At 48.2% G+C, this 27,742-nt stretch overlaps 1 protein-coding gene across 3 annotated transcripts; it reads left to right on the forward strand.

The window, feature by feature from the left end:
* CA6 (carbonic anhydrase 6) lies at nucleotides 1-27,030 on the forward strand. Of its 3 annotated transcripts, XM_003274319.3 has the most exons (8): nucleotides 7-98; nucleotides 3,385-3,564; nucleotides 8,812-8,960; nucleotides 10,904-10,996; nucleotides 14,588-14,657; nucleotides 19,645-19,802; nucleotides 22,814-22,928; nucleotides 26,558-27,030. In XM_003274319.3, the coding sequence occupies exons 1-8, from the start codon at nucleotides 8-10 to the stop codon at nucleotides 26,638-26,640; spliced, it is 939 nt and encodes a 312-aa protein (XP_003274367.1). In that variant the 5' UTR covers nucleotide 7; the 3' UTR covers nucleotides 26,641-27,030. The 3 variants fall into 3 exon arrangements, with proteins under 3 accessions (XP_030661261.1, XP_003274367.1, XP_004092233.1); XM_004092185.2 differs by lacking the exon at nucleotides 3,385-3,564; XM_030805401.1 differs by lacking the exons at nucleotides 3,385-3,564; nucleotides 8,812-8,960 and having other exon boundaries at nucleotides 1-98.
* The last annotated feature ends 712 nt before the right edge of the window (nucleotides 27,031-27,742 follow it).

Raw genomic sequence — 27,742 nt, forward strand, 5'->3', positions numbered from 1 at the left:
ATTCCAGATGTGCAGCACCATGAGGGCCCTGGTGCTTCTGCTGTCCCTGTTCCTGCTGGGTGGCCAGGCCCAGCATGGGTCTGACTGGACCTACTCAGGTAAGCCCCTAGCTTCTGCACACTTCCTCAGTTACCCTCACACCCTTACAACAGGACAAGTGCCCTTCTTTTTTTTTTTAGACAGAGTCTTGCTCTGTTGCCCAGGCTTGGGTGCAGTAGTGTGATGTTGGCTCACTGCAACCTCCGCCTCCCAGGTTCAAGTGATTCTCCTGCCTCAGCCTCCCGAGTAGCTGGGATTACAGGTGCCTGCCACCATGCCTGGCTAATTTTTGTATTTTTAGTAGAGACAGGGTTTCACCATGTTGCCCAGGCTGGTCTCAAACTCCTGACCTTAGGTGATCTGCCCATCTCCCAAAGTGCTGGGATTATAGGCATGAGCTACTGTGCCTGGCCAAGAGTCTTCCTTTAGGGCATTTCGCAGGATGGCCAGGCAGCCCACCTGCCATCTGTTGGGGGTCTGCTCATTGTGGCTTCAGATGTTACCTTTTCAGTGTCTCAGAAGGTATGGAGAACAAGCTGAACTTAAACTTCAAATAAGGAAAAGAAGGAAATAGCTTTCCCCTTCATGAACTCTTGATTTACTTACAGGCTTTTTGCTTTAAGTTTTTTTCCATCCACGGTGTTGGCTGGTTCAAAGGCACACTCACTGCTTCGCTTCATAAAACCATTTGCTTTGTTGGTCCGTGTAAGTGGAAAATAAAGTTCTTAGAAAAGACTCTCGGTAACCCCACGGAAGGTGCTGTGGGGTTTGTGAGACCTTCTTTCTTGGAAATTTCATGGTAGGCAGTTTACCCAGAACATCTTGACATAAGGACCCAGTTCCCTTTGGTCTGTGGGCTGCCAAAACCAGAAGTTTGTTTTTTTTTGAGACAGAGTCTTGCTCTGTTGCCCAGGCTGGAGTTCAGAGGCGCCATCTTGGCTCACTGCAACCTTTGCCTCCCTGGGTTCAAGCGATTCTCATGTCTTAGCCTCCCAAGTAGCTGGGATTACAGGCACTCATCACCATGCCTGGCTAACTTTTGTATTTTTAGTAGAAATGGAGTTTTACCACGTTGGCCAGGCTGGTCTCAAACTTCTGACCTCAAGTGATCTGCCCACCTTAGCCTTCCAAAGTGCTGGGATCACAGGCGTGAGCCAGCGTGCCAGGCCCCAAACCAGACTTTTAAAATGTGAAATGTAAAATCCTGGCATTCAACGTGGGTTCTGGTCCACATGTGAGCCAAAGCTAGAAGGCCATGTCTGTGGGGTTTGTGGACACTAAACAGCCCTTTCCAGGGGCAGTGAGGAGAGCTTCTTCCCGCATCCCCCTCCTTTCTGTACGGGACCATGGATTGGGGCCCATGAGGAGGCTGGTGCCCACTGGCCGATGCAGGAAGTGAGACAAACATCTGCTTCCTGCAGAGTCCGCCCCAGTTCAGCTGCTCCGGAAGCATTCCTTCAGGGTGAACGGGACGATCTGTTAAGTCAAGGGCAACAGAATTAGGGACATCCTGGGAGGTTCAGAAAGTCCAGCCAGCTCTGACCAACCGCTCTGTTCCTGAGCACAGTGATCTTACACATGGCAGTGCCTCGGAAGCCTGGGGCATTCTGCTTCACTCGGCCAAGCAGTGCAGGCAGGTGGTTCAGAGGTGAAGGAAGAGAGAATTCAGACAATGAAATCCTTGTGCTCCCCAGGCTCTGCCCAGCCTCTGAGACAGTGGGCTTCCTGGAAAACTACTAGGGGCTCCGGGAGAGCTTGAGAGTAGCTTTTGTAAATGCCTTCCAGGAATACCTGAGAGATGTCCCAGTATTGACAGTGCCCTGGGCCAATGCATCTTGCTGTGAGAAGGCGTTGTGCTACAGGCCTCGTGCCTTGATTACAAACCAAAAAGCGGTGAGAGGCCCTGGTTACAAACCAAAAAGCGGTGAGAGGCCCTGGTATAAACATCTTTTTTTTTTTTTTGAGAGTTTCACTCTCGTTGCCCAGGCTGGAGTGCAATGACGCGATCTTGGCTCACTGCAACCTCTGCCTCCTGGGTTCAAGCGATTCTCCTGCCTCAGCCTCTCAAGTAGCTGGGATTAAGGGCATGTGCCACCACGCCCGGCTGATTGTTTTGTATTTTTAGTAGAGACGGAGTTTCTCCATGTTTGTCAGGGTGGGTCTCGAGCTCCCAACCTTAGGTGATCTGCCTGCCTCAGCCTCCCATTACAGGCGTGAGCCACCGTGCCCAGCCACAAACACCTTTCTTAAAAGAAGCTGTGTACTCACCACACAGCTCCCCCCGAACAGGGAACAGAGGTGGGATTCTCCATGTCACATGGCTGACACCAAGCTCCACAGCTGTTTGAGGGCCAAGTCACCTATGATGACGACTCACCTATGTTACTCTGTCCCCTGTGATTATCAACCCTCTCTGAAAAGATAAACTTTCTCCTTATGAGTTTTAAAAAAGTACTCACTCTAGGTTGTCCTGGAACCTGATGCTTCCTTAGTTTCCCTGAATCTGTAAATGTAGACACCTAGATGGTCTTTACCATACTGGGAATCCATAAAAGGGGCTGGAGCAAGAAAATAGTGGTGGGGGGTTCCTGCAGCATGGGGAGGTGGGGGCTGTGTTCCTGTTGGGGGCCTGGAAGGACAACTGGGCCCTTGAGAGGAAATGAGGAAGAGGCCCCTGGAGCAGCACAGGAATAGCAAAGCCAAGGATCCCTCCATGCATTCATCAGCTGGAAATAAATCAAACGAGAGCAAAAAGTTATGTAGAGAAGACGCTCAGGCCTGGCGCGGTGGCTCACACCTGTAATCCCAGCACTTTGGGAGGCCAAGGTGGGTGGATCTCTTGAGGTCAGGAGTTAGAGACCAGCCTGGCCAACATGGCGAAATCCTGTCTGTAATAAAAACACAAAAATTAGCCAGGAGTGGTGGTGCATGCCTGTAATCTCAGCTACTTGGGAGGCTGAGGCAGGAGAATCTCTTGAATCTGGGAGGCAGAGGTTGCAGTGAGCCAAGATCGCACCACTGCACCACTCCAGCCTGGGTGACAGAGCGAGACCCTGTCTCAAAAAAAAAAAAAAGGTTTCATTGATTTCAAAACACTAAGTCTTGTTCCCAGGGCCAGCAGTTGCCACAGGAAAGTTAGAGGTTAGCACCAAAGCCCCCCAAACACCAGAGTCCTTGGAGTTGACCTTGTTGTCTTTTTGGCCTCCTTCTGGGGGCCATGCTTCTGCTTTCTGGAAGGTGCCTCTGTGGGTCCCCGCTCAGCAGGCCCTGGCCTCTGGCCTGGTGAGATTCCTCCAGAGTGGGCTCGGCCAGGCAGCCCCTTGAACTGTCTCTCTCCTGTCTCAGAAGGGGCACTGGACGAAGCGCACTGGCCACAGCACTACCCCGCCTGTGGGGGCCAGAGACAGTCGCCCATCAACCTACAGAGGACGAAGGTGCGGTACAACCCCGCCTTGAAGGGGCTCAACCTGACAGGCTATGAGACCCAGGCAGGCGAGTTCCCCATGGTCAACAATGGCCACACAGGTAAGGGGAAGGGGTGGCGAGGGGCTCCAGTCCACGGGCAGCCCCTGGCAGCCTGCAGGGGAAGGCAGGTGACACGTGTCCCTGCCAGGAGTGGCTTGCACAGAGACACAGAGCACAGCCTCAGAGCTGGAGGCCTCGAGAACATGAGGGTCGAACATGAGGGCTGACCGGCCGCGAAACCTAGTGGCTCTTCCAGAGAGGGCAGCATCCGTCTTTCAACTCAGCTCCCTGCTGGTCCCTTCCTGCCGCGTTATCCTCTTACCCGAGCTCACCCAACGCACCCAGCAGGTGACAGGCAGGACAGGCCGTGCTGCTGAAGCTACCCTTCTCACAGGGGCTCTCTGTCCGTCAGCTTGGGTCAGCTTTTCCATATTTCCTATATTGAGTCTATTCAGCTCAAAGCACCTGACAGGTAGGACCAGGGTTTCTCAGAGTTTTAAGAAGAAAGCTCTGGTTTTCTGCTCCCTACAAGAAAGAAGGCGAAGGTCAGACAGAAAAAGCAGGACCGTGGGGATGCCCCACTTCAGGAATCCGATATGAGAAACTGTACATTTTATTTATTTATTTATTTTGAGACAGAGTCTCACTCTGTTGCCCAGGCAGTGGCGTGATCTCGGTTCACTGTAGCATCCACCTGCTGGGTTCAAGCGATTCTCCTGCCTCAGCCTCCTGAGCAGCTGGGATTACAGGCATGCACCGCCACGCCCAGCTAATTTTTAAAATATTTTTAGTAGAGACAGGGGTTTCACCATGTTGGCCAGGCTGGTCTGGAACTCCTGACCTCAAGTTATCTGCCCATTTCAGCCTCCCAAAGTGCTGGGATTACAGGTACGAGCCACCACGCCCGGCCTGGAAACTGTGAAATCTGTGCTTTGCTTGTGCAGAACATCCTCCTGATTTTCCCAAGCTGGCTCAACTCCTCTGAGCCTCATGACCACCCCAGGAGGGGGCATTTTTTAGGCGGGAAGTCTGAGGCCTCAGGACGTTGAGGAACTCACCCAAGGCCACACAGTGTCTAATGGCCAAGATGGGCTCACACCCCCAGATGTTGGGTTTCTTGGCCAAATCCTTCTTAGGTACTGCACTCTCTCCCTCCTGCCCTCGTTGAGATACTTCCCTGCCTGCCACACAGCGATAGGACAGTCACTGGACTTGGCCAGGCATGGTGGCTCATGCCTGTAAACCCAGTAGTACTTTAGGAGGCTGAGGTGGGAGGATCACTTGATGCCAGAGTTTGAGACCAGCCTGGGCAACTTGGTGAGACTTCATCTCTACAAAAAAATCAAAACATTAGCCAGGAGTGGTGGTGAGTGCCTGTAGTCCCAGCTACTCGGGAGGCTGAGGTGGGAGGATCACTTGAGCCTGGGAGGTCAAGGTTGTGGTGAGCCGAGATCACCACTGCACTCCACCCTGGGCAACAGAGCGAGACCCCGTTTCTTTAAAATAAAAAAATAAAAGGGTCACAGGACTTAGTTTTCTTATCTTGCACAACCAAGAAAATAAAACCAGCCTGGTGAGGTGGTTCATGCCTGTAATCCCAGCACTTTGGGAGCCCGAGGTGGGCAGATCACCTGAGGTCAGGAGTTCGAGACTAGCCTGGCAACATGGTAAAACCTTGTCTCTACTAAAAATGCAAAGATTGGTTGGGCGTGGTGGCACGTGCCTGTAATCCCAGCTATTCAGGAGGCTGAGGCAGGAAAATCGCTTGAACCCAGGAGGCAGAGGTTGCAGTGAGCCAAGATCACGCAGTTGCACTCCAGCCTGGGCAACAAGAGCAAAACTCCATCTCAAAAAAAAAAAAAAAAAAAAAAAGAAAGAAAGAAAACCGATTGTACTTTATAGGGCTGGTGAAAGTAGCAAATTGGAGAATGAAGCTCTGTCTGTAAAAGGACTCAGGTTTATGTGGCCAGGAGCCCTGAAATACACAAAGGATGAACAAAAGCCTCATTTTCATCATAATGTCAAGCTCTTGTTTCCAAAATTACTGAGGCTTCCAGATTGGCAGGCTGAACTCTTCCTCCCCTCCTTGTCCTCTGCTTGTGGAGAAGGGGTGAAGCACAAAGACCAAAGGCAGTGGCTTTGTTCACCCTCCCTGGACAGCAGGTGGGAAGCAATCAGTGATGGAGGATCTCTATGGGCAGTCCTTGCTGAGTGCGGGCTTCGTGCTGAGGGCCCAGAAGAGGGAAGGCATATGGAAGAGAAGAGCCCAGCTTTCCAAGGGGCTTGCAGCGGCTCCCTCCTCCCAATTTCCAGAGGACCCTGTACCTTCTTCCTTTAGGGCTCTGCTCAAATTTCTGTGGCCTGGAAGTCTGTTTCTTTGGGGTTCTCACCTCACACAACAGCATGTTGGACATTAGAGTGGACCCAAAGTTCACATTAATTATATATATATATTAAAAAAAATTTTTTTTTTGAGACGGAGTCTTGCTCTGTCGCCCCAGCTGGAGTGCAGTGGTGCAATCTTGGCTCACTGAAACCTCCACTTCCCAGATTCAAGTGATTCTCCTGCCTCAGCCTCCCTGGTACCTGGGACTACAGGCATGTGCCACCACGCCCAGCTAATTTTTGTATTTTTAGTAGAGATAGGGTTTTGTCATATTGGCCAGGCTGGTCTCGAACTCCTTGCCTAAAGAGATCCGCCCACCTCGGCCTCCCAAAGTGCTAGGATTACAGGCACGAGCCACCGCGGCTGGCCATAATTCTATTTTTCGATGTAAAGGGTTTTTTTTTCTGAGATGGAGTCTCACTCTGTCACCCAGGCTGGAATGCAGTGGCATGATCTTGGCTCAGAATTGACATTGAGATAGTATTAAGTCTTCCTATCTGTGAACGTGGAATATTTCTCCACTTATTTAGTTCTTCCTGATTAATTTCATTAGTTTTGTGATTTTCCTTATACAGACTTTGTCCATATTTTGGGGCTATTTTTGTATTTTTAGTAGAGATGAGGTTTCGCCATGTTGGCTAGGCTGGTCTTGAACCCCTGACCTCAGGTGATCTGCCTGCCTTGGCCTCCCAAATTGCTAGGATTACGGGCATGAGCTGCCGGGCCTGGCCTCCTCGTTTGAAAATTAAATTTAAATTAGATTCAACATTTTAGTAAAGAGAAATTCAAATTGAAACACAGGCTGTTGAAACAAAGACAAATTGCTACAAAATTTCTAAAACGAACTCCCAATTTCTCTGTTTTGCTGCAGACTAGTAACAGTCGGTGGGCCGGCACTGATTCATTAATATATATTGCCCAGGTGCCGTGGCTCACCTATAATTCCAGCACTTTGAGAGGCCAAGGCAGGCGGATTGCTTGAGCCCAGTTTGAGACCAGCCTGGGCAACATGGTGAAATTCTGTCTCTACAAATCAACTTAAAAATTAGCTGGACATGGTGGTGTGTGCCAGTAGTCCCAGCTACTTGAAGGGCTGAGGCAGGAGGATTGTTTGAGCCTGGGAGGTCGAGGCTGCAGTGAGCTGAGGTCATGCCACTGCACTCCAGCCTGGGTGACAGAGTAAGACGCTGTCTCAATAAAAAAATTTTTTAAAAAGCACAGTAACAGGCTCAGGATTGTGGCTCTTTTCCAAGTGGGCCTGTCAGTGTCACCAGAAGTAACACATTCCGTCTCCTGGGAGCTGTGTTTTGGGGAAATTGTGAGGACCTCTCTCATTTCTTCTGTGGCGCTTACTGTCCATACAGGGAGCTCTGCTCGGGTCCTCAGCTCCTCGGCTCCCGTCTGCTTTCAGCATCACTGACCTTGCACACCTCCTTTTAAGGCCCTTCCGTCCTTTTCTTGCAAGCATTGATTTTTGAGGCCAGCCACATCTCAAGCTCTAAATACAAAGCAATTTTTCTGCCAAAGGGCCGGTGAAAACCTTTCAGGCCAGATTACTGTGTTACAGCACGTTACGTTATGAATTTAATCATAGCTCCCCGCTCCTTTAGACAATTTGGAAACGAAGAAGGGGGCACGTGACAGGTTTTAAATACCTCATGTTTGCTATCTTTTAAGAAAATGTTCTTGTTTACAGCCACCATTGATGACTTTAAATAGGAAGATCTTGCCGGGTGCCGTGGCTCACGCCTATAATCCCAGCACTCTGGGAGGCTGAGGAGGTCAGATCACTTGAGGTCAGGAGTTCGAGACTAGCCTGGCCAATATGGTGAACCCCTGTCTCTACTAAAAATACAAAAATTAGCTGGGCATGGTGGCATATGCCTGTAATCCCAGCTACTGGGGAGGCTGAGGCAGAATTGCTTGAACCCAGGAGGCGGAGGTTGCAGTGAGCCTGGATCATGCCAACTGCACTCCAGCCTGGTTGACAGAGCAAGACTCTGTCTCAAAATAAATAAATAGGAAGATCTTGCTCATGAGACACATGCTACCTGGCCCTTTCCAATGCCGAAATTATATCCTCATAGATATTTTTCTTAGTCACTTTTCTTAGTAACTGAGTCCATTTTTTCTTTTTGTGTAGTTCATTCCAAAAGGCAGAGATTTCAGCTGGGCGTGGTGGCTCATGCCTGTAATCCCAACACTTTGGGAGGCTGAGGCAGGTAGATCACTTGAGGTCAGGAGTTCGAGACCAGCATAAGCAATATGGTAAAACCCTGTCTCTACTAAAAATACAAAAATTAGCCAGGCATGGTGGTGGGCACCTGTAGTCTCAGCTACTCGGGAGGATGAGGTGATAGGATCCCTTGAAGCCGGGAGTTGGAGGCTGCAGTGAGTTGCTGCAGTGAGTCATGATCGTGCCACTGCACTCCAGCCTGAGCAACAGAGTAAGCATGAAAAAAAAAAAAAGAAAACAGTTCTAAGAGCCCCACTTCCTATTCTTATACCTTCGGCAAATTCCAAAATTGGCCAGAGATAGAGAGTAGAATTCTAGTTTCCAAGCCCATTGGCCATAATTTTTCAGGACCTTCCCTTTCCCTGGGACCAGCAAGCTGGACCTGCCACTGTGTGGTCCTGCCTCTGGCCTGTTGGTTCTGGGCAGGAAGGAGTGTGCTAGGGAGAGGCACTTGCCCAGCCTGGTTTACTCAGTGCCTGGCCTCCATCCTGACCTCACCCTGTGCCCTGTGTGCAAACGCCTCTTCTCCTTTGGTGACCCTGCCCATGGCGTTCTAAGCCAGTCTATGGTATTGGCTTGCCCTAGGCTCAGACAGGTGGGAGGTGAGCAGAGAAGCTACCCAGCCTGTAGGCCTGACCCCTCTGTGTTCACCTACTCCGCTCTCAGCCCCACCTTGTCTCTCCAGTGCAGATCAGCCTGCCCTCCACCATGCGCATGACAGCGGCCGACGGCACTGTGTACATAGCCCAGCAGATGCACTTTCACTGGGGAGGTGCATCCTCGGAGATCAGCGGCTCTGAGCACACCGTGGACGGGATCAGACATGTGATCGAGGTACCAGAGGACCCCCACTGCGTCCTCTTTCCTTTGAACCCCTAGTCACTTTTCTTTTTATTTATTTATTTTGAGGCAGAGTCTTGCTCTGTTGCCCCAGCTGGAGTGCAGTGGCACGATCTCAGCTCACTGCAACATCCGCCTTCTGGGTTCAAGCAATTCTCTTGCCTCAGTCCCCCAAGTAAATGGGATTAGAGGCACCCGCCACCATGCCCTACTAAGTTTTGTATTTTTAGTAGAGACAGGGTTTCACCATTTTGGCCAGGCTGGTCTCGAACTCTTGACTTCAGGTGATCCACCCGCCTTGGCCTCCCAAAGTGCTGGGATTATAGGCATGAGCCACAGTGCCTGGCCGTCACTTTTCTTATTAAAATAGCCAAGGCCGGGTGCACTGCCTCATGCCTGTAATTCCATCACTTTGGGAGGCCAAGGCAGGGGAATTGCTTGAGCCCAGGAGTTGTAGATCAGCCTGGGCAATGTAGCGAGATCTTGTGTCTACAAAAAAAAAAAAAAAAAAAAAAAAAAAAAAATTAGCCAGGAGTGGTGGTGCATGCCTATAGTTCCAGCTTCTGAGGAGGCTGAGGTGGGAGGATTGCTTGAGGCCAGGAGGTTGAGGCTGCAGTGAGTCCTGATCATGCTGCTGCACTCCAGTATGAGTAACAAAACAAACAAAAACAGCCAAAAGACTTTGTGCAATGGTAGCAGTTTTTTTTTTTTGTTTTTTTTTTTTTTTTTTTTTTTTTGAGACGGAGTCTCGCTCTCTCACCCAGGCTGGAGTGCAGTGGCGCGATCTCGGCTCACTGCAAGCTCCGCCTCCCGGGTTCACGCCATTCTCCTGCCTCAGCCTCTCCGAGTAGCTGGGACTACAGGCGCCCGCCACCACGCCCGGCTAATTTTTTGTATTTTTAGTAGAGACGGGGTTTCACCGTGGTCTCGATCTCCTGACCTCGTGATCCACCCGCCTCGGCCTCCCAAAGTGCTGGGATTACAAGCGTGAGCCACCGCGCCCGGCCAATGGTAGCAGTTAAGTCATCCTGAAGTTAAGTTTATTTTTTATTCACTCAGCAACTATTGACAGATCACCACTTTGTGACAGGGGTTCAGGCAAGGTCCTGCCCTCACAGAACTCAGGTTGGCAGGACTTCACGGCCCACAGGGTGTGGCAAGCCCTCCTTTGTTTCAGCTGGATTTCTATGTGTTAGATTTCCTTTTTTTTGTTTTTTGAGACAGAGTGTTGCTCTTTTGCCCAGGCTGGAGTGAAGCAGCGTGATCTTGGCTCTCTGCAAACTCCGTCCCCTGGGTTCAAATGATTCTCCTGCCTCAGCCACCCGAGAAGCTAGGATTACAGGCACCTGCCACCATGGCCAGCTACTTTTTGTATTTTTAGTAGAGACGAGGTTTCGCTATGTTGGCCAGGCTGGTCTCAAACTCCTGACCTCGTGATCCACCAGCCTTGGCCTCCCAAAGTGCTGGGATTACAGACATCAGCCACTGTGCATGGACTGTGTTAGATTTTCTGAGTTCCCTCTTTTGCCAGAATCCATCCATAGGATGACTACACATTAACAGTGGTTGCCTGGGACAAGGGGCACAAGCTCACTCTCCCTGCAAAGCCCCCAGACACCCCAGAAGAACCCAACGTCCTCATGTGATCCCTTCAGACTCTGCCACCTTATCTGCCTGGAGGGAGGTGTGGTTGGAAATGGCCTGGAACTGCCATCTTCCAGAATCCCACTCTTGCTCTTTCCATTCTTGGGGAAGTTTCTGCTCTGATAGATGGGATTTGCAGCCCAGATGGAAGGAGATGGAGGTCCAAGTTGCTTGTGTGGAACAGTCTGAGGCCTCAGACGGAGCACCTTTCTTTCTCTCCCTCCTTCCCTGGAAATCTTAAGCATTTGAATTTCTATGAACTGCCCTTGACCCACTCTACCTTGCTCTTACAGATTCACGTTGTTCACTACAATTCTAAATACAAGAGCTATGATATAGCCCAAGATGCGCCAGATGGTTTGGCTGTACTGGCAGCCTTCGTTGAGGTAAGCAGAAACTACCCATGTGTGTCTGCATTTGAAGTTATAGGGTGATGTCCAAACAAGGTGTGAAGTCTAGTTGAACAGTCTTCTTTATTATCCCTCCTCATCTTTTCCTGAGCTCACAGTTCTTGGAAATATTGACTCGATGGAAGATCACTGTGCTCCTTCTGTGCTGTCAATCTCCAGACCTTGGTTAACATGGACAAGCTGACTTAAAAGAGCTGGAATCCCAGAGGGGTTGCGTAGACACAAATTGTTCGAAGGGCAAGAGGAAACCTGTTACCCAATCAGACAAAGGCAACACCTCTGCATTTCCTTTTTTTTTTTTTTTTTTTTTTGAGATGAAGTTTCACTCTTGTCACCCAGGTTGGAGTGCAGTGGCACAATCTCGGCTCACTGCAACCTCTGCCTCCCAGGTTCAAATGATTCTCCTGCCTCAGCCTCTCAAGTAGCTGGGATTACAGGCGCCTGCCACCACGTCTGGCTAATTTTTGTATTTTTAGTAGAGATGGGTTTCACTATGTTGACCAGGCTGGTCGTGAACTCCTGACCTCGGGTGATCCACCCACCTTGGCCTCCCAAAGTGCTGGGATTACAGGCATGAGCCACTGCACCCAGTCAACACCTCTGCATTTCTAAGAAAGTCTAGATGGTGGGGCTGGGCGTGGTGGCTCACATCTGTAATCCTAGCACTTTGGGAGGCCAAGGTGGGTGGATCACTTGAGGTCAGGAGTTCAAGACCAGGTTGACCAACATGGCAAGACCCCATCTCTACTACAAATACAAAAATTAGCTGGGCATGGTGGCAGGCACCTGTAATTCCAGCTACTTGGGAGGCTGAGGCAGGAGAATCACTTGAACCCGGGAGGCGGAGGTTGCTGTGAGCTGAGATCGTGCCATTGCACTGCAGCCTGGGCAACAAGAGTGAAACTAAAAAAAAAAAAAAAAAAAAAAAGCCAGGCACGGTGGCTTATGCCAGTAATCCCAGCACTTTGGGAGGCCAAGGCAGGAGTTTGAGACCAGCCTGACCAACATGGAGAAACCCCGTCTCTACTAAAAATACAAAATTATCAGGGCATGGTGGCACATGCCTGTAATCCCAGCTACTTGGGAGGCTGAGGCAGGAGAACTACTCAAACCCAAGAGACAGAGGCTGTAGTGAGCCAAGATAATGCCACTACACTCCAGCCTGGATGACAGAGCGAGACTCCGTCTCAAAAAAAAAAAAAAAATGTTGAGCGTGCAAAGAAATAGGAAAATGTAATCCATAGTTAGGAGGAAAAAATAACTCAGAACAATCTATAGAAACTGACCTGAGTGGACCCAGAGTGATTAAGCAGACAGGACTTTAAAACAACTATCAATGCTGTGGCTGGGAGAAAAATTAAAAAAAAAAAAACAACTATCATAAATGTTTGAAGAATGAAAGGAAACTATGTTCAAAGAATTGAAGGAAAATATGATGACAATGACTAAAAAAAGGAATCTCAATAGAGAAATAGAAACTTTAAAGATGCACCAAATGGAAAGTCTAGAGTTGAAAAGTACAATAAACAAAATGGAAAAAAATCACTAGATGGGCCCAAAGCAGATGTGAGGCAGCAGAAGGAAAAAAGAATCAGTGCATTTGAAGATAGAGCAATGAAATTATCCAATCTGAAAAAGAGAGAAAAAAGACAGAAGAAAAATGGACAGCCTTGTAGACTCATGGGGACAAAATCAAGTATAGCAACACACACACACACACACACACACACACACACACACACACACACACATATATATATAATGGGAGTCCCAGAAGGAGAGGAAAGTGGAAGAAAAACACAAAACAAAACAAAACAATGGCCCAAAAGCCTCAAATCTGAGGAAAAACATAAATTTATCAATCCAAGAAACTAAAAAAACCCCAAGTCTGATAAATAAACCCCAAGTCTAGATACATCAAAAATCAAACTCCTGAAAGCAGCAAGAGAAAAGGGATTTATTATATGTAGGGGAATGACAGTACAATTAATGGCTGACTTTTCAAGTCATCAGAACACAGTGGAATGACTGTCAATCAGGAATTCTATAAACCACCCTTCAAAAATGAAGGTGAAACAAAGACATTCCCAGATATACGAAAACCAGTATAATTGCTAGCCGGTCTATCTTACAAGTCATATATAAGGATGCTCTTCTGGCTGAAAGAAAATGATACCAGACGGTAACTCCGATCCACAAAAAGAAGTGAAGAATACGGGAAATGGAGAATAGAAAAGACTACATACATATATTTTTTGTGTTTTCTTCTTTTAATTTCTTTTTAAAAACCATCAAGATTATTTAAAGCAATGACTATACCACTGTATACACCACTGGCTTATAATATATGTAGATGTAAAGCATATGACAAAAATAGAAGAAAGGATGAGGAAGAAACAGAGCTCTTTTGAAGCAAAGCTGCTATATTTTACTGAAATTAAATTGATATTAACCTGACATAGATTGTGATTGAGTTGTATATGGTAATCATTTGAGCAACCACTAAGAAAATAACTAAAAATGATTAAATGGTACATGAGAAGTATTTGCTTAACACAAAAGAAGGCAGTAAAGGTGGACCAATGCAACAAAAAAGGCACGAGACATCTAGAAAACAAACAGCAAATGCAGTCATAAAGCCAAGAAAGCTAAATTTATGCACAGTGAAAGAGATCAACACCACTTGACTGAAAAGAGCCATTGAAAATAGATCTTTTTCACCCAAAGCAACTTTTCTGACTGTTAAAGTCAATACTCATACAGAAAGAGTGACCTGGTGTTGAGGGAATTGTAGTTGTTCTGCCTTGGACATCTGGCTCTCTGTCGGAAGTCCTGAGGATGAAGAAGGCAGCTTGTGAGATCAAGCCCTCCTCATCACAAAGAATCTGACTGTGGCTGACACTGCCCAAAACAAGTGCACAGGCCAGGCGCAGTGGCTCATGCCTGTAATCCCAGCACTTTGGGAGGCCGAGGTGGGCCAATCACCTGAGGTCAGGAGTTCGAGACCTGCCTGGCCAACATGGTGAAACCCTGTCTCTACTAAAAATACAAAAAAATTAGCCAGGCGTGGTGGTGGGCACCTGTAATTCCAACTACTTGGGAGGCTGAGGCAGGAGAATTGCTTGAACCCTGGAGGCAGAGGTTGCAGTGAGCCGAGATCATGCCACTGCACTCCAGCCTGGGGAAGAGGGCAAGACTCTCTCTTAAAAAACAACAACAACAACAACAACAAACTCACAACCAAACAAACAAAAACAAGTGCACAGGGAACTTTTTTAGAGTAAGAGTTGGCCATTTCTGAGGGCATCACCAATGGCCGAGAAGCTTCTTTCCCTGGAAGCTGCCAAAATACTTCAGATAGTGCCTTTCTGGAAGGACTCATGAACCTGCGTGGTTGGTAGCAAAGAAGAGCCAGACTGTCTCTGCCAAAACACAAGACAGCACAGGCTGCCTCTCCTTACTCTCTAGGCTCTGCCAAATCAGCTAGAAAGCTGAGTGGCTGGATTAGTAGAGACGGTGCTGGGGCCTCTTCTTCACTTACGCTCAGTGCTCTGCGTTTCTCTGCAGGTGAAGAATTACCCTGAAAACACTTATTACAGCAACTTCATTTCTCATCTGGCCAACATCAAGTTCCCAGGTAAGGGAAGCCAACTGTGGCTGCAGGAGGGAAGGGGAATGAATGTGAGTGTGCGTGTGAGGTGGGCCCAGGGCGCAGGGGATTGATGCTGGTGGGGAGGGTGGCCAGCGGGCCCTGCCAAGGGAGTCCACCCCTCCCTGTGCCAGGTTACTTGTTCCAGTGATTTCTGCTGTTGGCTTAGGCAGCAAACCTCTCTGAGAAGCCTGTGCATAAATTCGATGTGTCAGTTCCCATGATTGGAACTTCTGGCTGGAGTTGCACTAAGCAGGCATATCCTTGCTTTGATGACTGTCACCTCAGCTGGCAGTGACAGTCCTGGCGGCTAGAGAGATGTCCACCTGGCTCCAAGCTGAGATGAATGTCAAGAGGGAAGCCCTCGTCATACCACTTGGACATAACAGACACTCGGGGTGTTCTTCCATCCCCTCTCCTCCAGAGGGCGGCGTTCTAGTAAGAGCCATCTCCCACCCAGGGTCAACCCTTGACTTTTGAGCCATAACCACAATAGCTCTGCATCCTCGACTTCACACGTCCCATTCCGGCCACACCTCCCAGCCATTCGGCACCCCGCCCCTCCTGCAATTCACCTGACCCGAGTCCTCCAAACCTGGGGCTTCCACATTCTCGCTCCTAGTGACGCCTGTGTCCTTTCATCTCTCTCCCAGCTTAGATTCCACCCCGACACTCTCAAGTCTCCCTCAACACTCCCATGCAAACACCCTCTAGCCCTCACCCCTCCACCCCTCCACAAACTCACCTGGCAAAGCTCCAGACCAACTCTGGAGCTTTTTTAGTTATTTTCTTAGTGGTTGGCTGGCAGCCAAACACCTGAATGCAACTGGACAGAAATCCATAGACATCTAACTGGTATTATTATCGTTATTATTTTTGAGACACGGTCTTGGTCTGTTGTGCAGGCTAGGGTGCAGTGGCGCGATCATGGCTCAGTGCAGCCTCGACCTCTGGGACTCAGTTGATCCTCCCACCTCAGCCTCATGAGTAGCTGGGACTACAGATGCACCACCATGCTTGGCTGGTTTTTTGTATTTTTAGTAGGGACAGGGTCTCACCATGTTCTCAGGCTGGTCTTGAACTCCTGGGCTCAAGTGATCCCCCTGCCTCAACTTCCCAAAGTTTTGGGATTCTAGGCATGAGCCACCACACCTGGCCAACTGGTATTATTTTTTATTCATAGCTACAAATATGAACAGTGCCCAGAAATCCTGAAGTACCACCCTGGGCATTTTCTTTCTGACCTTCCAAATTCTTGTCACACGCTTTCTCCCCTCTCCTGAAGCCCCTGTGCCCGGGCTCCAGCAACTCCCCCTCCCACTCCATTGAGAAGACAGAAGCCACAGGCCAGAAACTCTCCGCTCCTTAACCCACGTGCATCTGGACCAAATTCCACATCCCCTCTTCAGCTGCAACAGATGACAAATCCCTGCTCTTGTCAACACCACCCCTCCCACGTGGGGCCCAACCCCACTCCTCTCCCACGCTCAGGGCCTCCTTTCCTGCCATTCTCTCCCCGGTCTTCTGCATCGTTGATTTCTCTCTCTCTCTCTTTTTCTTTTTTGAGACGGAGTCTTGCTCTGTCACCAGGCTGGAGTGCAGTGGCATGATCTCAGCTCACTGCAACCTCCGCCTCCCGGGTTCAAGTGATTCCCCTGCCTCAGCCCCCTGAGTAGCTGGAATTATAGGCACACACCACCATGCCTGGCTAATTTTTTTGTATTTTTAGTAGAGACAGGGTTTCACCATGTTGGCCAGGATGGTCTCAATCTCCTGACCTCGTGATCCACCCGCCTCGGCCTCCCAAAGTGCTGGGATTACAGGCATGAGCCACCGCGCCCGGTCTGCGTCGTTGATGTCTTACTCTTTATTAAAGCCTCCTGCTCAGCACACAGATCTGCCCTAATTCCTCCCACCTCCAAACACAAGCAAACAAATGTTATCTCCTGACCTTACCATTCCCCAGCTTCCCCCCAGTTCTCTGGCTCCCCTTGAAAAGGTCATAGAATAGTCCTGTTCTCCATTCTCACCCACCCCACCCTGAGCTGGCCCCACTGCTCCACGGAGCCGGAGTGACGGTCAGATCTATGGGCCACTCTTCTTCTCTTGTCTTAGTTTACCTTCAAAGGGTGGTCTGGTGCACCCCAGCTCTGCCCTCTCACTCTCTTTCTGGCTCCTGCCCTAAATGTTGGGTGGAGTCAGGCTCTGTCTCATCTCAGTGACTCCATGCAGTCCCACGGCCTGAATTAAAACTTACCACTTAAGGCTGGGTGCGGTGGCTCACACCTGTAATCCCAGCACTTTGGGAGGCGGAGGCGGGCTGATCACCTGAGGTCAGGAGTTTGAGATCAGCCTGGCCAACATGGTGAAACCCCGTCTCTACTAAAAATACAAAAATTAGCCAGGCGTGGTGGCACACGCCTGTAATCCCAGCTACTCGGGAGGCTGAGGCAGGAGAATTGCTTAAACCCGGGAGGTGGAGGTTGCAGCTAGCTGAGATTGTGCCACTGCACTCCAGCCTGGATGACAGAGCGAGACATCTCAAACAACAACAACAACAACAAACGTACCACTTAAACCATTTTAAATGTACAGTTCAGTAGCATTAAGAACATTCACAATGTGATGCAACCATCACCCCCCTCCATTGCCGGAACTTTCTTTGGTCTTCCTAAACTGAAACTCTGTACCCATTCAACAGTAACTCCCTATCTCCTTCTAGCTTCTGGTAACCATAGTTTCTGTCTCTAAGAATTTGACTATTCTAGGTACCTCATATAAGTAGAATCATACAGTATTTGTCTTTTTTTTTTGGTCTGGATTATTTCACTGAGCATAATGTCTTTTAGGTTTGCCCACATTGTAGCATGTTATCAGAATTTCATTCCTTTTAAAGGCTCAAGTGGCCGGGCAAGGTGACTCATGCCTGTAATCCCAGTACTTTGGGAGGCCAAGGCTGGTGGAGCACTTGAGGTCAGGAGTTTGAGACCAGCCTGGCCAACATGGTGAAACCCCGTCTCTACTAAAAATACAAAATTAGCCAGGTGTTATGGAGGGTGCCTGTAATCCCAGCTACTCAGGAGGCTGAGGCAGGAGAATCGCTTGAACCCGGGAGGCAGAGGTTGCAGTGAGCTGAGATTGCGCCACTGCAGTCCAGTCTGGGTGACAGAGTGAGACTCTGCCTCAAAAAAAAAAAAAAAAAAAAAAAAAGGCTGAAGTATATTCCATTGTGTGGATATATGATATTTTGTGTATCCATTTATTTACTGGTGAACATTTCGGTGGCTTCAACCTTTCGGCTATTGTGAGGTAACGCTGCTATGAATATGGGTGTCCAAGTATCTCTTTCATTTCTTTTGGGTAGATAGTAGAATTTCTGGGTCACATGGTAATCTATTTTTTTTTAATTTTTTTTGTTTTCTGAGACAGAGTCTCGCTGGCGGCGGGGGAGTGCAGTGGCTCGATCTCGGCTCACTGCAACCTCTGCCTCCTGAGTTCAAGCGCTCCTCCTGCCTCAGCCTCCCGAGTAGCTGGGATTACAGGCACTTGCCACCATGCCCAGCTAATTTTTGTATTTTTAGTAGAGACGGGGTTTCACCATGTTGGCCAGGCTGGTCTCAAACTCCTGACCTCAAGTGATCTGCCCGCTTTGGCCTCCCAAAGTGCTGGGATTACAGGTGTGAGCCACCATACCTGGCCATATGTTTATTTTTTGAGGAAGCATTATACTATTTTCCATGGTGGCTGTATCATGATTCTGGAATTTTTCCATGGTGGCTGTATCATGATTCTGGAATTTGACTGTTGCTTAAATATATTAGAGTTACAAAAATAAATCTCTACCACAGAGCGCTTTTGGAGGTTATATCTTGAAATCTTCCCATAATAATAAAACTTGGAACTCTTTTGCCTACTATGGGCTTATGCACTCTGAGACATTGTGGCCTTGGTTGAACAGACCTACCTACGTATGTACCAAAACTATGTTGTCTGCCTTTAAGAAGCACAAAAGTGTTCAGGGAAAGTGAAGCAAAATCCAACTCAATCCTGTGTTGCCTTGAGAGTCTCGTGCTGAGCTCAGGGGCTCAGTGTTGTTGACATGAATGAGACAAGGACCTCTCCAGAGCAGGAGCAGGTGTGGCTGCTGCAGGAGCTTTGCAGGCCTGGTGGAAGTGGCCCCTCCCTAAGCCCCACCTGTGGCTGGGCCTGGTTCCTAGCGGGTGTGGCAGGAAGAGCTCAGGACCAAATGCCTGTACCTGGACCCTGGCTTAGTTCTGATTCTGCATTTATTATTTAAAAAAAATTTTAAAAAATCTTATTGTAGAGACAGGGCCTCCCTGTGTTGCCCAGGCTGGTCTTGAACTCTTGGCCCCAAGCAATCCTCCTGCCTTGGCCTCCCAGAGTGTTGAGATTACAAGCGTGAGCCACTGTGCCCGGCCTGATTCTGCATTTACAACTGCTGTCTACCCACTTCTCAATGAGCCCAAACCAAGGCATTTTGGTCTTTCTTCGGAGGCACTTACCCAGAAGTCGCCAGGGGCCATATTTATTTCTTTCATTGATCATAAAATGTGTCCTCTGCCTAGCCATGATAATGGTGACCGCAGCAGTTACACTTAGGAGTACTTCCCTATGTAGTGGTTCAATGCCAGTCGCTTTCCAGACGTTATTCCTCCTTATCCTCACAACAATCCTGCTGATTATTCCCTTCCTACCGATGAGAAAACGGCCCCAGAGTGAGCACCCGACCAAGAGCAGTCAGCCAGGAGGAGGTGCCTGAGCGCATCTATCCCCAAAGTCTCTCCTCTCAATCCCTTCCAGGGAGAAGCAAACTGGGAAATTGTTTCCTAATCATCAGCTTCTATGTTCTGCTGAACTCAAGAGATTGGAACCTGGCGAGGCCTGGGCCTGAGCTGTCCTCCCGAGGGGCAGCAGTGGTCCCTGACATTCTGTTACCTTCTGTCTTCTTGGTCAGGACAAAGAACAACCCTGACTGGCCTTGACATTCAGGACATGCTGCCCAAGAACCTCCAGCACTACTACACCTACCATGGCTCACTCACCACGCCTCCCTGCACTGAGAACGTCCACTGGTTTGTGCTGGCAGATTTTGTCAAGCTCTCCAGGACGCAGGTAATGTATGGCATCACTTTGCCGAAGTCTTCCCATTCCATTGCCTGGTTAACAAGGGTTCTCCCCAGCATCTCAACGAATGTCAACAACTAGGGGGTCCTACAGTATTTTCTGTGTGCAGGGCTACTGTGCCTCATCTAGCCAACCGTTTTTTTTTTTTTTTTTGTGAGACAGAGTCTCGCTCTGTCACCTAAGCTGGAGTGCAGTGGCACGATCTCGGCTCACTGCAACCTCCGCCCCCCAGGTTCAAGCAATTCTCCTGCCTCAGCCTCCCGAGTAGCTGGGACTACAGGCATGCGCCACCATGCCCAGCTAGTTTTTATTTTTAGTAGGGACAGGGTTTTACCATGTTGCCCAGGCAGGTCTCAAACTCCTGGCTTCAAGCAATCTGCCTGTCTTAGCCTCCCAAAGTGCTGGGATTACATGTGTGAGCCACTGCGCCCGGCCATCTCCTTTTCTTAAACTTTTCATTTCCTTAGAAAAAGGTGGAAAAGACCGCTGCTCAAGGACACCCACACCCCAAAATGTTGCCAGTCAGGCTAGAAGTGCCCCCAGACACCTGACAAAAGCAAACGGTAAATTATCTCTGGGAAAATGACCTTAAATCCAGACCTAGAAGAATTTTCACAAATAAAGTTACCTGAAATTAGCTCAATTAAGAAAAAAAAATACAAAACATATGAGAAAAAAAGACATTATAAATGAGAACCAGCAGACTCAGACCTACAAAGACTTCAGTTAGTGCAATTATCCAACAATTAATATGACATAAGAATGTTTAATATGTATAAATAAATAAAAGGTTTAAATATGAGAAAAGAGCAAAAAAGTATAAAAATGGACATCCAGACTTGGGACAAAAACTCAAATAGAATTTCTAGAAATGGAAAAATAGTATCAAAAATTAATAATCCAGGCCAGTTGCATTGTCTCATGCCTGTAATCCCAGCACTTTGGGAGGCCGAAGTGGATGGATCACCTGAGGTCAGGAGTTTGAGATCAGCCTGGCCAACATGGTGGAACCCCGTCTCTACTAAAAGTACAAAAAATTAGCCAGTCGTGGTGGTGGGCGCCTGTAATCCCAGCTACTTAGGAGGCTGAGGTGGAAGAACCACTTGAACCTGGGAGGTGGAGGTTGCAGTGAGCTGAGATTGCACCACTACACTCCAGCCTGGGCAACAGAGCAAAACCCTGTCTCAAAAAAAAAAAAAAAAAAAAATTGTCCCGGCATGATGGCTCAACGCCTGTAATCCCAGCACTTTGGGAGGCCAAAGTGGGCAGATCATGAGGTCAGGGGTTTGAGACCAGCCTGGCCAACATGGTGAAACCCTGTCTCTACTAAAGATACAAAAAATTAACCGGGCGCAGAGGTGTGAGCCTATAATCCCAGCTACTTAGGAGGCTTGAGGCAGGAGAATCGCTTGAACCCAGGAGGCGGACATTGCAGTGAGCTGAGATCGTGCCATTGCACTCCAGCCTGGGCAACATGGCGAGACTCCATCTCAAAAAAAAAAAAAAAAAACAAAACCCAATGAATGGGTTTAACAGCATGTTAGATACAGTTTGAGAGAGAATTAGTAAATTGGAGACAGCCAACAACATTATCTAGAATGCAGCACAGAGAAAAAGAGATGGAACTATGAAAAGAAGTGAAGAGACATGGTAGAAAGGTCTAGTAAATGTATAATCGAAATCCTAGAAGGAGAAGAGAGGCAGAGTAGGGAAGAGGCATGATTTGATAAAATATTAGCTGACAATTTTCAGGAAGAGATACCAAGTCATATATTCAAGAATGCCAATTAGTTTCTCTCTGTCTCTCTTTCTCTCTCTCTCTCTGGGTGTGTATATATATGTGTGTATGTATACACAACACCCTGCACTAAACACATCACACTGAAATCATCAAAGACAAAGAAACAATTTAAAAATTAGCCAGAAAGAAAAGACAGATTATCATGAAAAGAGTATTATTAGACAGACTTGATTTAACAGCGACATGAAAGTCAGAAGGGAGTGGAAACATAATTTCAAAGTGCCGAGGGAAAAAAAATAGCCAAGATAGAATTGTATGTGCAGCAAAAATGCCTTTCAAGGATATAGACAAAATACAGACATTTTCAGGCCAGGTGAGGTGGGAGGCTGAGGTGGGCGAATGGCCTGAGGAGTTTGAGACCAGCCTGGCCAACATGGTGAAACCCCATCTCTACTAAAAATATACAAATTATCTGGGTGTGGTGGTGGACGCCTGTAGTCCCAGCTAGTCAGGAGGCTGAGGCAGGAGACAATAACTTGAACCCGGGAGGTGGAGGTTGCAGTGAGCCGAGATCACGTCACTGCACTCCAGACAGAGCGAGACTCCAGTCTCAGAAAAAAAAAAAAGAAAAAAGAAAAACCCGACATTTTCAGAAAAACAAAAATTGAGTTTGCCACTTGATGTATTTCTGCTTCTTCTTTCTCTCCTTTCTACTATTGGACAAATACTCATATAAAAAGCTGAAAAGAGAGCTTGTGTGCAGATACCTGTTGGAAGAATGCACAGATAGATTAGTTCTGGAATAATGCCTGACATACGGCACCCAGAACGTCCCCTGGACTTGAGATCCTCTTACAGTCACTTCATCAGGGTTATATAAATCCAAGCTCTAGCCCAGTTGTTAATTCTTTTTTTTTTTTATGAGACAGAGTTTCGCTCTGTCTCCCAGGCTGGAGTGCAGTTGCGTGATACTGGCTTACTGCAGCCTCTGCCTCCCAGGTTCAAGCGATTCTCCTGCCTCAGCCTCCTGAGTAGCTGGAATTACAGGTGCACACAACCATGATCAGCTAATTTTCATATTTTTAGTAGAGAAGGGGTTTCACTATGTTGGCCAGGCTGGTCTCCAACTCCTGAGCTCAAGTGATCCGCCCGCCCCAGCCTCCCAAAGTGTTGGGATTACACTGTGCCCGGCCAATTGTTTTTTTTTTTAATTACCCAGTGCCTCTTCCCCTCCATAATGCACTCATATTGCCCCCAGGTTTGGAAGCTGGAGAATTCCTTACTGGATCACCGCAATAAGACCATCCACAATGATTACCGCAGGACCCAGCCCCTGAACCACAGAGTGGTAGAATCCAACTTCCCGAATCAGGGTGAGTGAGATTGACTCTTGATCATGTTCTGCAGTTTAACTCCTGTTTTGCTCCTTCCTCTGGATAGACCCATCTCTTCTGGCAATAGTAAGGGAAGGAGAGTCATTTCAGTAGCAAGAGGCTCAGGTGGGCCAAGCTGCACAGGGCTTGGGCAGAGGGTGATGACTTTTTCCCAGTCCAGGCAGGGATGCCAGTGAGTAGTACACAAGAGACAATCAGGAGCGACAGCTACGTGATTTATTACCTACCTAGTCTTGGCTAGAGATAGCAGGAGAAGCGAGAAGACTGCAACATCCAGAAGCTCTCATAAGAGTGTAGGTTCAAGTTAACTTTTTTTTTTTTGGAGACAGAGTCTTGCTCTGTCACCTAGGCTGGAGTGCAGTGGTGCAATCTCGTCTCACTACAACCTCCACCTCCCGGGTTCAATCAATTCTCCTGCCTCAACCTCCCCAGTAGCTGGGATTACAGGCACCTACCACCACGCCCGGCTAATTTTTTTTTTTTTTTTTTAACAGAAATGGGGTTTTGCCATATTGGCCAGGCTGGTCCCAAACTCCTGACCTCAAGTGATCTGCCCACCTCGGCCTCCCAAAGTGCTGGGATTACAGGCGTGAGCCACCGCGCCTGGCAAAGTTAACCTTATTAACCCCACTCAGATTATTTCCTGCGCATCTTGATCGTAGTCTGTGTTATGAACCCACCCCCAGTGCCTCCTATACATTCTCTCAAAGCAGAGTTAACTAGACCACATATTGTTCATTGCATCTGCCTGGGGCGCAGGCCCTAGACCCCAGTGTGCTGGAAGTAGGTGCGGGCAGGCCAGCCTCCACTGCATCCTCCAATTCCTTGGATCAGGCTCCAACTGTGTCCTTGGCTCACCTCGTTTCTGTGTTGGCAAGAACGTAAATATTTCACAGCCTCCTCATCTTTATTTTGTCTGCTTTCTGTAAAGTTCTGGTGAATCCATTGTCTTTACAGCCCATTCTGTTAACCATTCCTGATACCTTTATATTTTCCAATACAGTAGAATCAGCACCCTATCAATATTGTGTACTCAATATTAACCCACTTTTTTTTTCTTTTTTGAGACAAGGTCTCAGTCTGTTGCCCAGCCTGGAGCTCAGTGGCACAAGCACAGCTCACTGCAGCCTCAACCATCCAGGCTCAAGTGATCCTCCCACCTCAGCCTCCCCAGTAGCAGGGACTGCAGGCACACACCACCATATCCAGCTAATTTTTTTGTATTTTTTGTAGAAATGGAATCTTACTATGTTGCTCAGACTGGTCTCAAACTCCTGGCCACAAGCAATCCTCCCCCCTCAGCCTCCCAAAGTGGTGGGGTTATAGGCACGAGCCACCTGGTTCGGCCTTATCCCACCTTTATGTGTATCTTTTAAAACTTAAATTTCCGCCAGGTGCGGTGGCTCATGCCTGTGATCCCAGCACTTTGGGAGGCTGAGGCGGGCAGATCACGAGGTCAGGAGATCGAGACCATCCTGGCTAACATGGTGAAACCCCGCCTCTACTAAAAATACAAAAAATTAGCCAGGTGAGGTGGCGGGCACCTGTAGTCCCAGCTACTGGGGAGGCTGAGACAGAAGAATGGCGTGAACCCGGGAGGCAGAGCTTGCAGTGAGCCGAGATTGCCCCACTGTGCTCCAGCCTGGGCAAGAGAGAGAGAGAGACTCTGTCTCAAAACAAACAAACAAACAAACACCTAAATTTCCACCTCCCCAATCCGAATAAGGCCTATTTGTGATTTTCTCCCCACCTTTCCTTCCTGGTTCACTTATTGAATTAACAGGGGATATAGGTGTTTTCTATACTGTTTCCTCCAATACAATTCACTCCTCCAATACAATACTAACAGAGGAAAAAAACTGCCATCAGTTACAGTAATCATTTCCCCATATTATACCATATACAACATTAACGGCAAGAATCCCTTTTTCCAAAGGTGATGTCGTCTTTAACAGGTCCAATTGCAAGCAGGCTGACCAAAGGGAGCTTAGACTCATGGGTCTATCTCCTAATTCTTTTGGAGTCTCTCACTCTGTCACCCAGGCTGGAGTGCAGTGGTGCAATCTCACGGGCTCGCTGCAACCTCCACCTCCTGGATTCAAGCGATTCTCCTGCCTCAGCCTCCCAAGTAGCTGGGATTACAGGCACGCGCCCCCATGCCAGGCTAATTTTTGTATTTTTAGTAGAGATGGGATTTCACCATGTTGGTTAGGCTGGTCTTGAACTCCTGACCTCAGGTGATCTGCCTGCCCGGCCTCCCAAAGTGCTGGGATTACAGGTGTGAGTCACTGTGCCTGGCCTGTCTCCTAGTTCTAAATGTTGCCATGTTTCCCCTGCTTTCCCTAAAACAATTTTACGCTATTCTTGCAATAGTCACCAACAGACTGCGTATCGTTCTATATGCCACATCTGAAATGGTTTTTCCACTAGAGCCTCACTCTAGCATCTCCTCACGAGGGGGTCAGATGTTCTAGGTACCGGCCCCAGACTGAGGTATTCCATGCTGTGATTTGTCTGTAGGTCCACTGAGAATCGCTGTTTAGGATCGATTACTTCAACTCCCAGTTCAGCGTCAGAGGGCTTCCTTACCCCCAGGGAACCTGAATTGTGGCCTCCCTTTGCTGATTATAGAACAGAGAACTGGGCATCATCTTGGCCCACCTTCCCTCAGGCCTGGATTTTTCTTTTTCTTTCTTTCTTTCTTTCTTTCTTTCTTTCTTTCTTTCTTTCTTTCTCTTTTCTTTCTTTTCTTTCTTTCCTTCCTTCCTTTCTTTCTCTTTCTTTCTTTCTTTCTTTCTTTCTTTCTTTCTTTCTTTCTTTCTTTCTTCTTTTTTCACAGAGTCTTGCTGTGTTGCCCAGACTGGAGTGCAATGGCGCGATCTTGGCTCCCTGCAGCCATGACCTCCAGGGCTCAAGCAATCCTCCTACCTCAGCCTTCCAAGTAGCTGGGAGTAGCATGTACCACCACACCCAACTAATTTTTGTATTTTTTTGTAGAGACGGGGTTTGGCCATGTGGCCCAGGCTGGTCTCGAACTCCTGAGCTCAAGCAATCCACCCACTTCAGCCTCCCAAAGTGCTGGGATTACAGGCATGAGCCATCGCACCTGGCCAGGCCCTGATTTCTATGTAGCAGTGATTGGCTCTGGTCAACCCAGCTGCGTGACTCATGGGATTTCACTGTTCTGTAGAGAACTGTACCCCAGCGGGGTTGATATGATTAACCCACTCACAAGGAATGAATTGAGAAACCAAGGTCCGTTACAAAAACAAGAAGATGGCCAAATACGGACCTCTTGCAATTTATTTACTAGAGAACACCTATATCCCCTCAGGCAAGGGCCACGGGGCATCACGGGAGAAGCCAAAATCCAAGAGTACAGCCCACCTCAACACGCCACCCCTTGGCTCTGGGCAGCTTGGAAGCCTGAGTTCAAACACAGTGAAGATGCGTAAAGGCAATGCACTGGGCACGTGGAGAGCATTCTAAGGAATCAAAAGACTTCCCAAAAATACGATGCGGGTATGGTGTCTGGCGGTCCCCCTTCTCTGTTTTTGTGAGGACTGTACAAGGTTTAACCATTTCCGACTAACTCCTTCTTTTTACAGAATATACTCTAGGCTCTGAATTCCAGTTTTACCTACGTAAGATTGAGGAAATTCTTGAGTACTTAAGAAGAGCATTGAACTGAGGAAAGCTAAGAGGAAGATTCAATATTAACTAGCTTGAAGCCTGACGTAGCCAGAAGAGGTGCCTGTCCACTGCAGCCGCACCCTGCCTTGTCTAAGAAACCATGTGTGCCTGGAACACACTGCTCCCTCTGGGGCAGCTGTTGAGTTTCTGATTGAAAGAGGGAAACGATCATCCTGGACAGGAAGTGAGATGGCTTCAGTTCATGAGAAGGGATCTGAGTTAGACATCACCAGTGGAAATTGATTGGAACAGAAACTTAAAGGAAATAGAACCCTAACTATTCTCCCATCAAATCATGTATGTTGACCTATCGAAATTATAAACCAGCCTGACCTGTCCTTTAGCATTAGATGTAATAAAATAACTTTGGAAATTTGTCATTTAAAAATTTCTTTCCTATTCCTTTGTATTACTTCACATATCCCTTCTTTGTTCTGCCCACCCCCCACTCTTCCCCCCACTCCCCCCCCACCACACACAGGTGAAGGGATAGAGATCAAAGTGGGAGGGATTTCCAAGACTAAGATTAATAAAAAGGAGAGAGGTGTTTTTTGTTGTTGTTGCTAATTTTTTTGAGATGGAGTCTCACTCTGATGCCACGCTGGAGTGCAGTGGCACAATCTTGGCTCACTGCAACCTCCGCCTCCTGGGTTCAAGCAATTCTCCTGCCTCAGCCTCCCTGAGTAGCTGGGACTACAGGTGCGCACCACCACGCCCAGCTAATTTTTTGTATTTTTAGTAGAGACGGGGTTTCACCATGTTGCTCAGGATGGTCTCGATCTCTTGACCTTGTGATCCACCCACCTCGGCCTCCCAAAATGCTGGGATTACAGGTGTGAGCCACTGCACCCGGCCTTTTTTTTTTTTTTTCCTTTGAGACAGAGTCTCGCTTTATTGCTCAGGCTGGAATCCAGTGGTATAATCTTACTGCAACCTCTGCCTCCTGGGTTCAAGCAATTATCCTGCCTCAGCCTCCCAAGTAGTTGGGATTACAGGTGTGCACCACCACGCCCAGCTAATTTTTGCATTTTTAGTAGAGATGGGGTTTCGCCATGTTGGCCAGGCTGGTCTCAAACTCCTGATCTCAGGTGATCCTCCTG

Source organism: Nomascus leucogenys, chromosome 24, assembly GCF_006542625.1.
Source record: "Nomascus leucogenys isolate Asia chromosome 24, Asia_NLE_v1, whole genome shotgun sequence".
NCBI lineage: Eukaryota > Metazoa > Chordata > Mammalia > Primates > Hylobatidae > Nomascus > Nomascus leucogenys.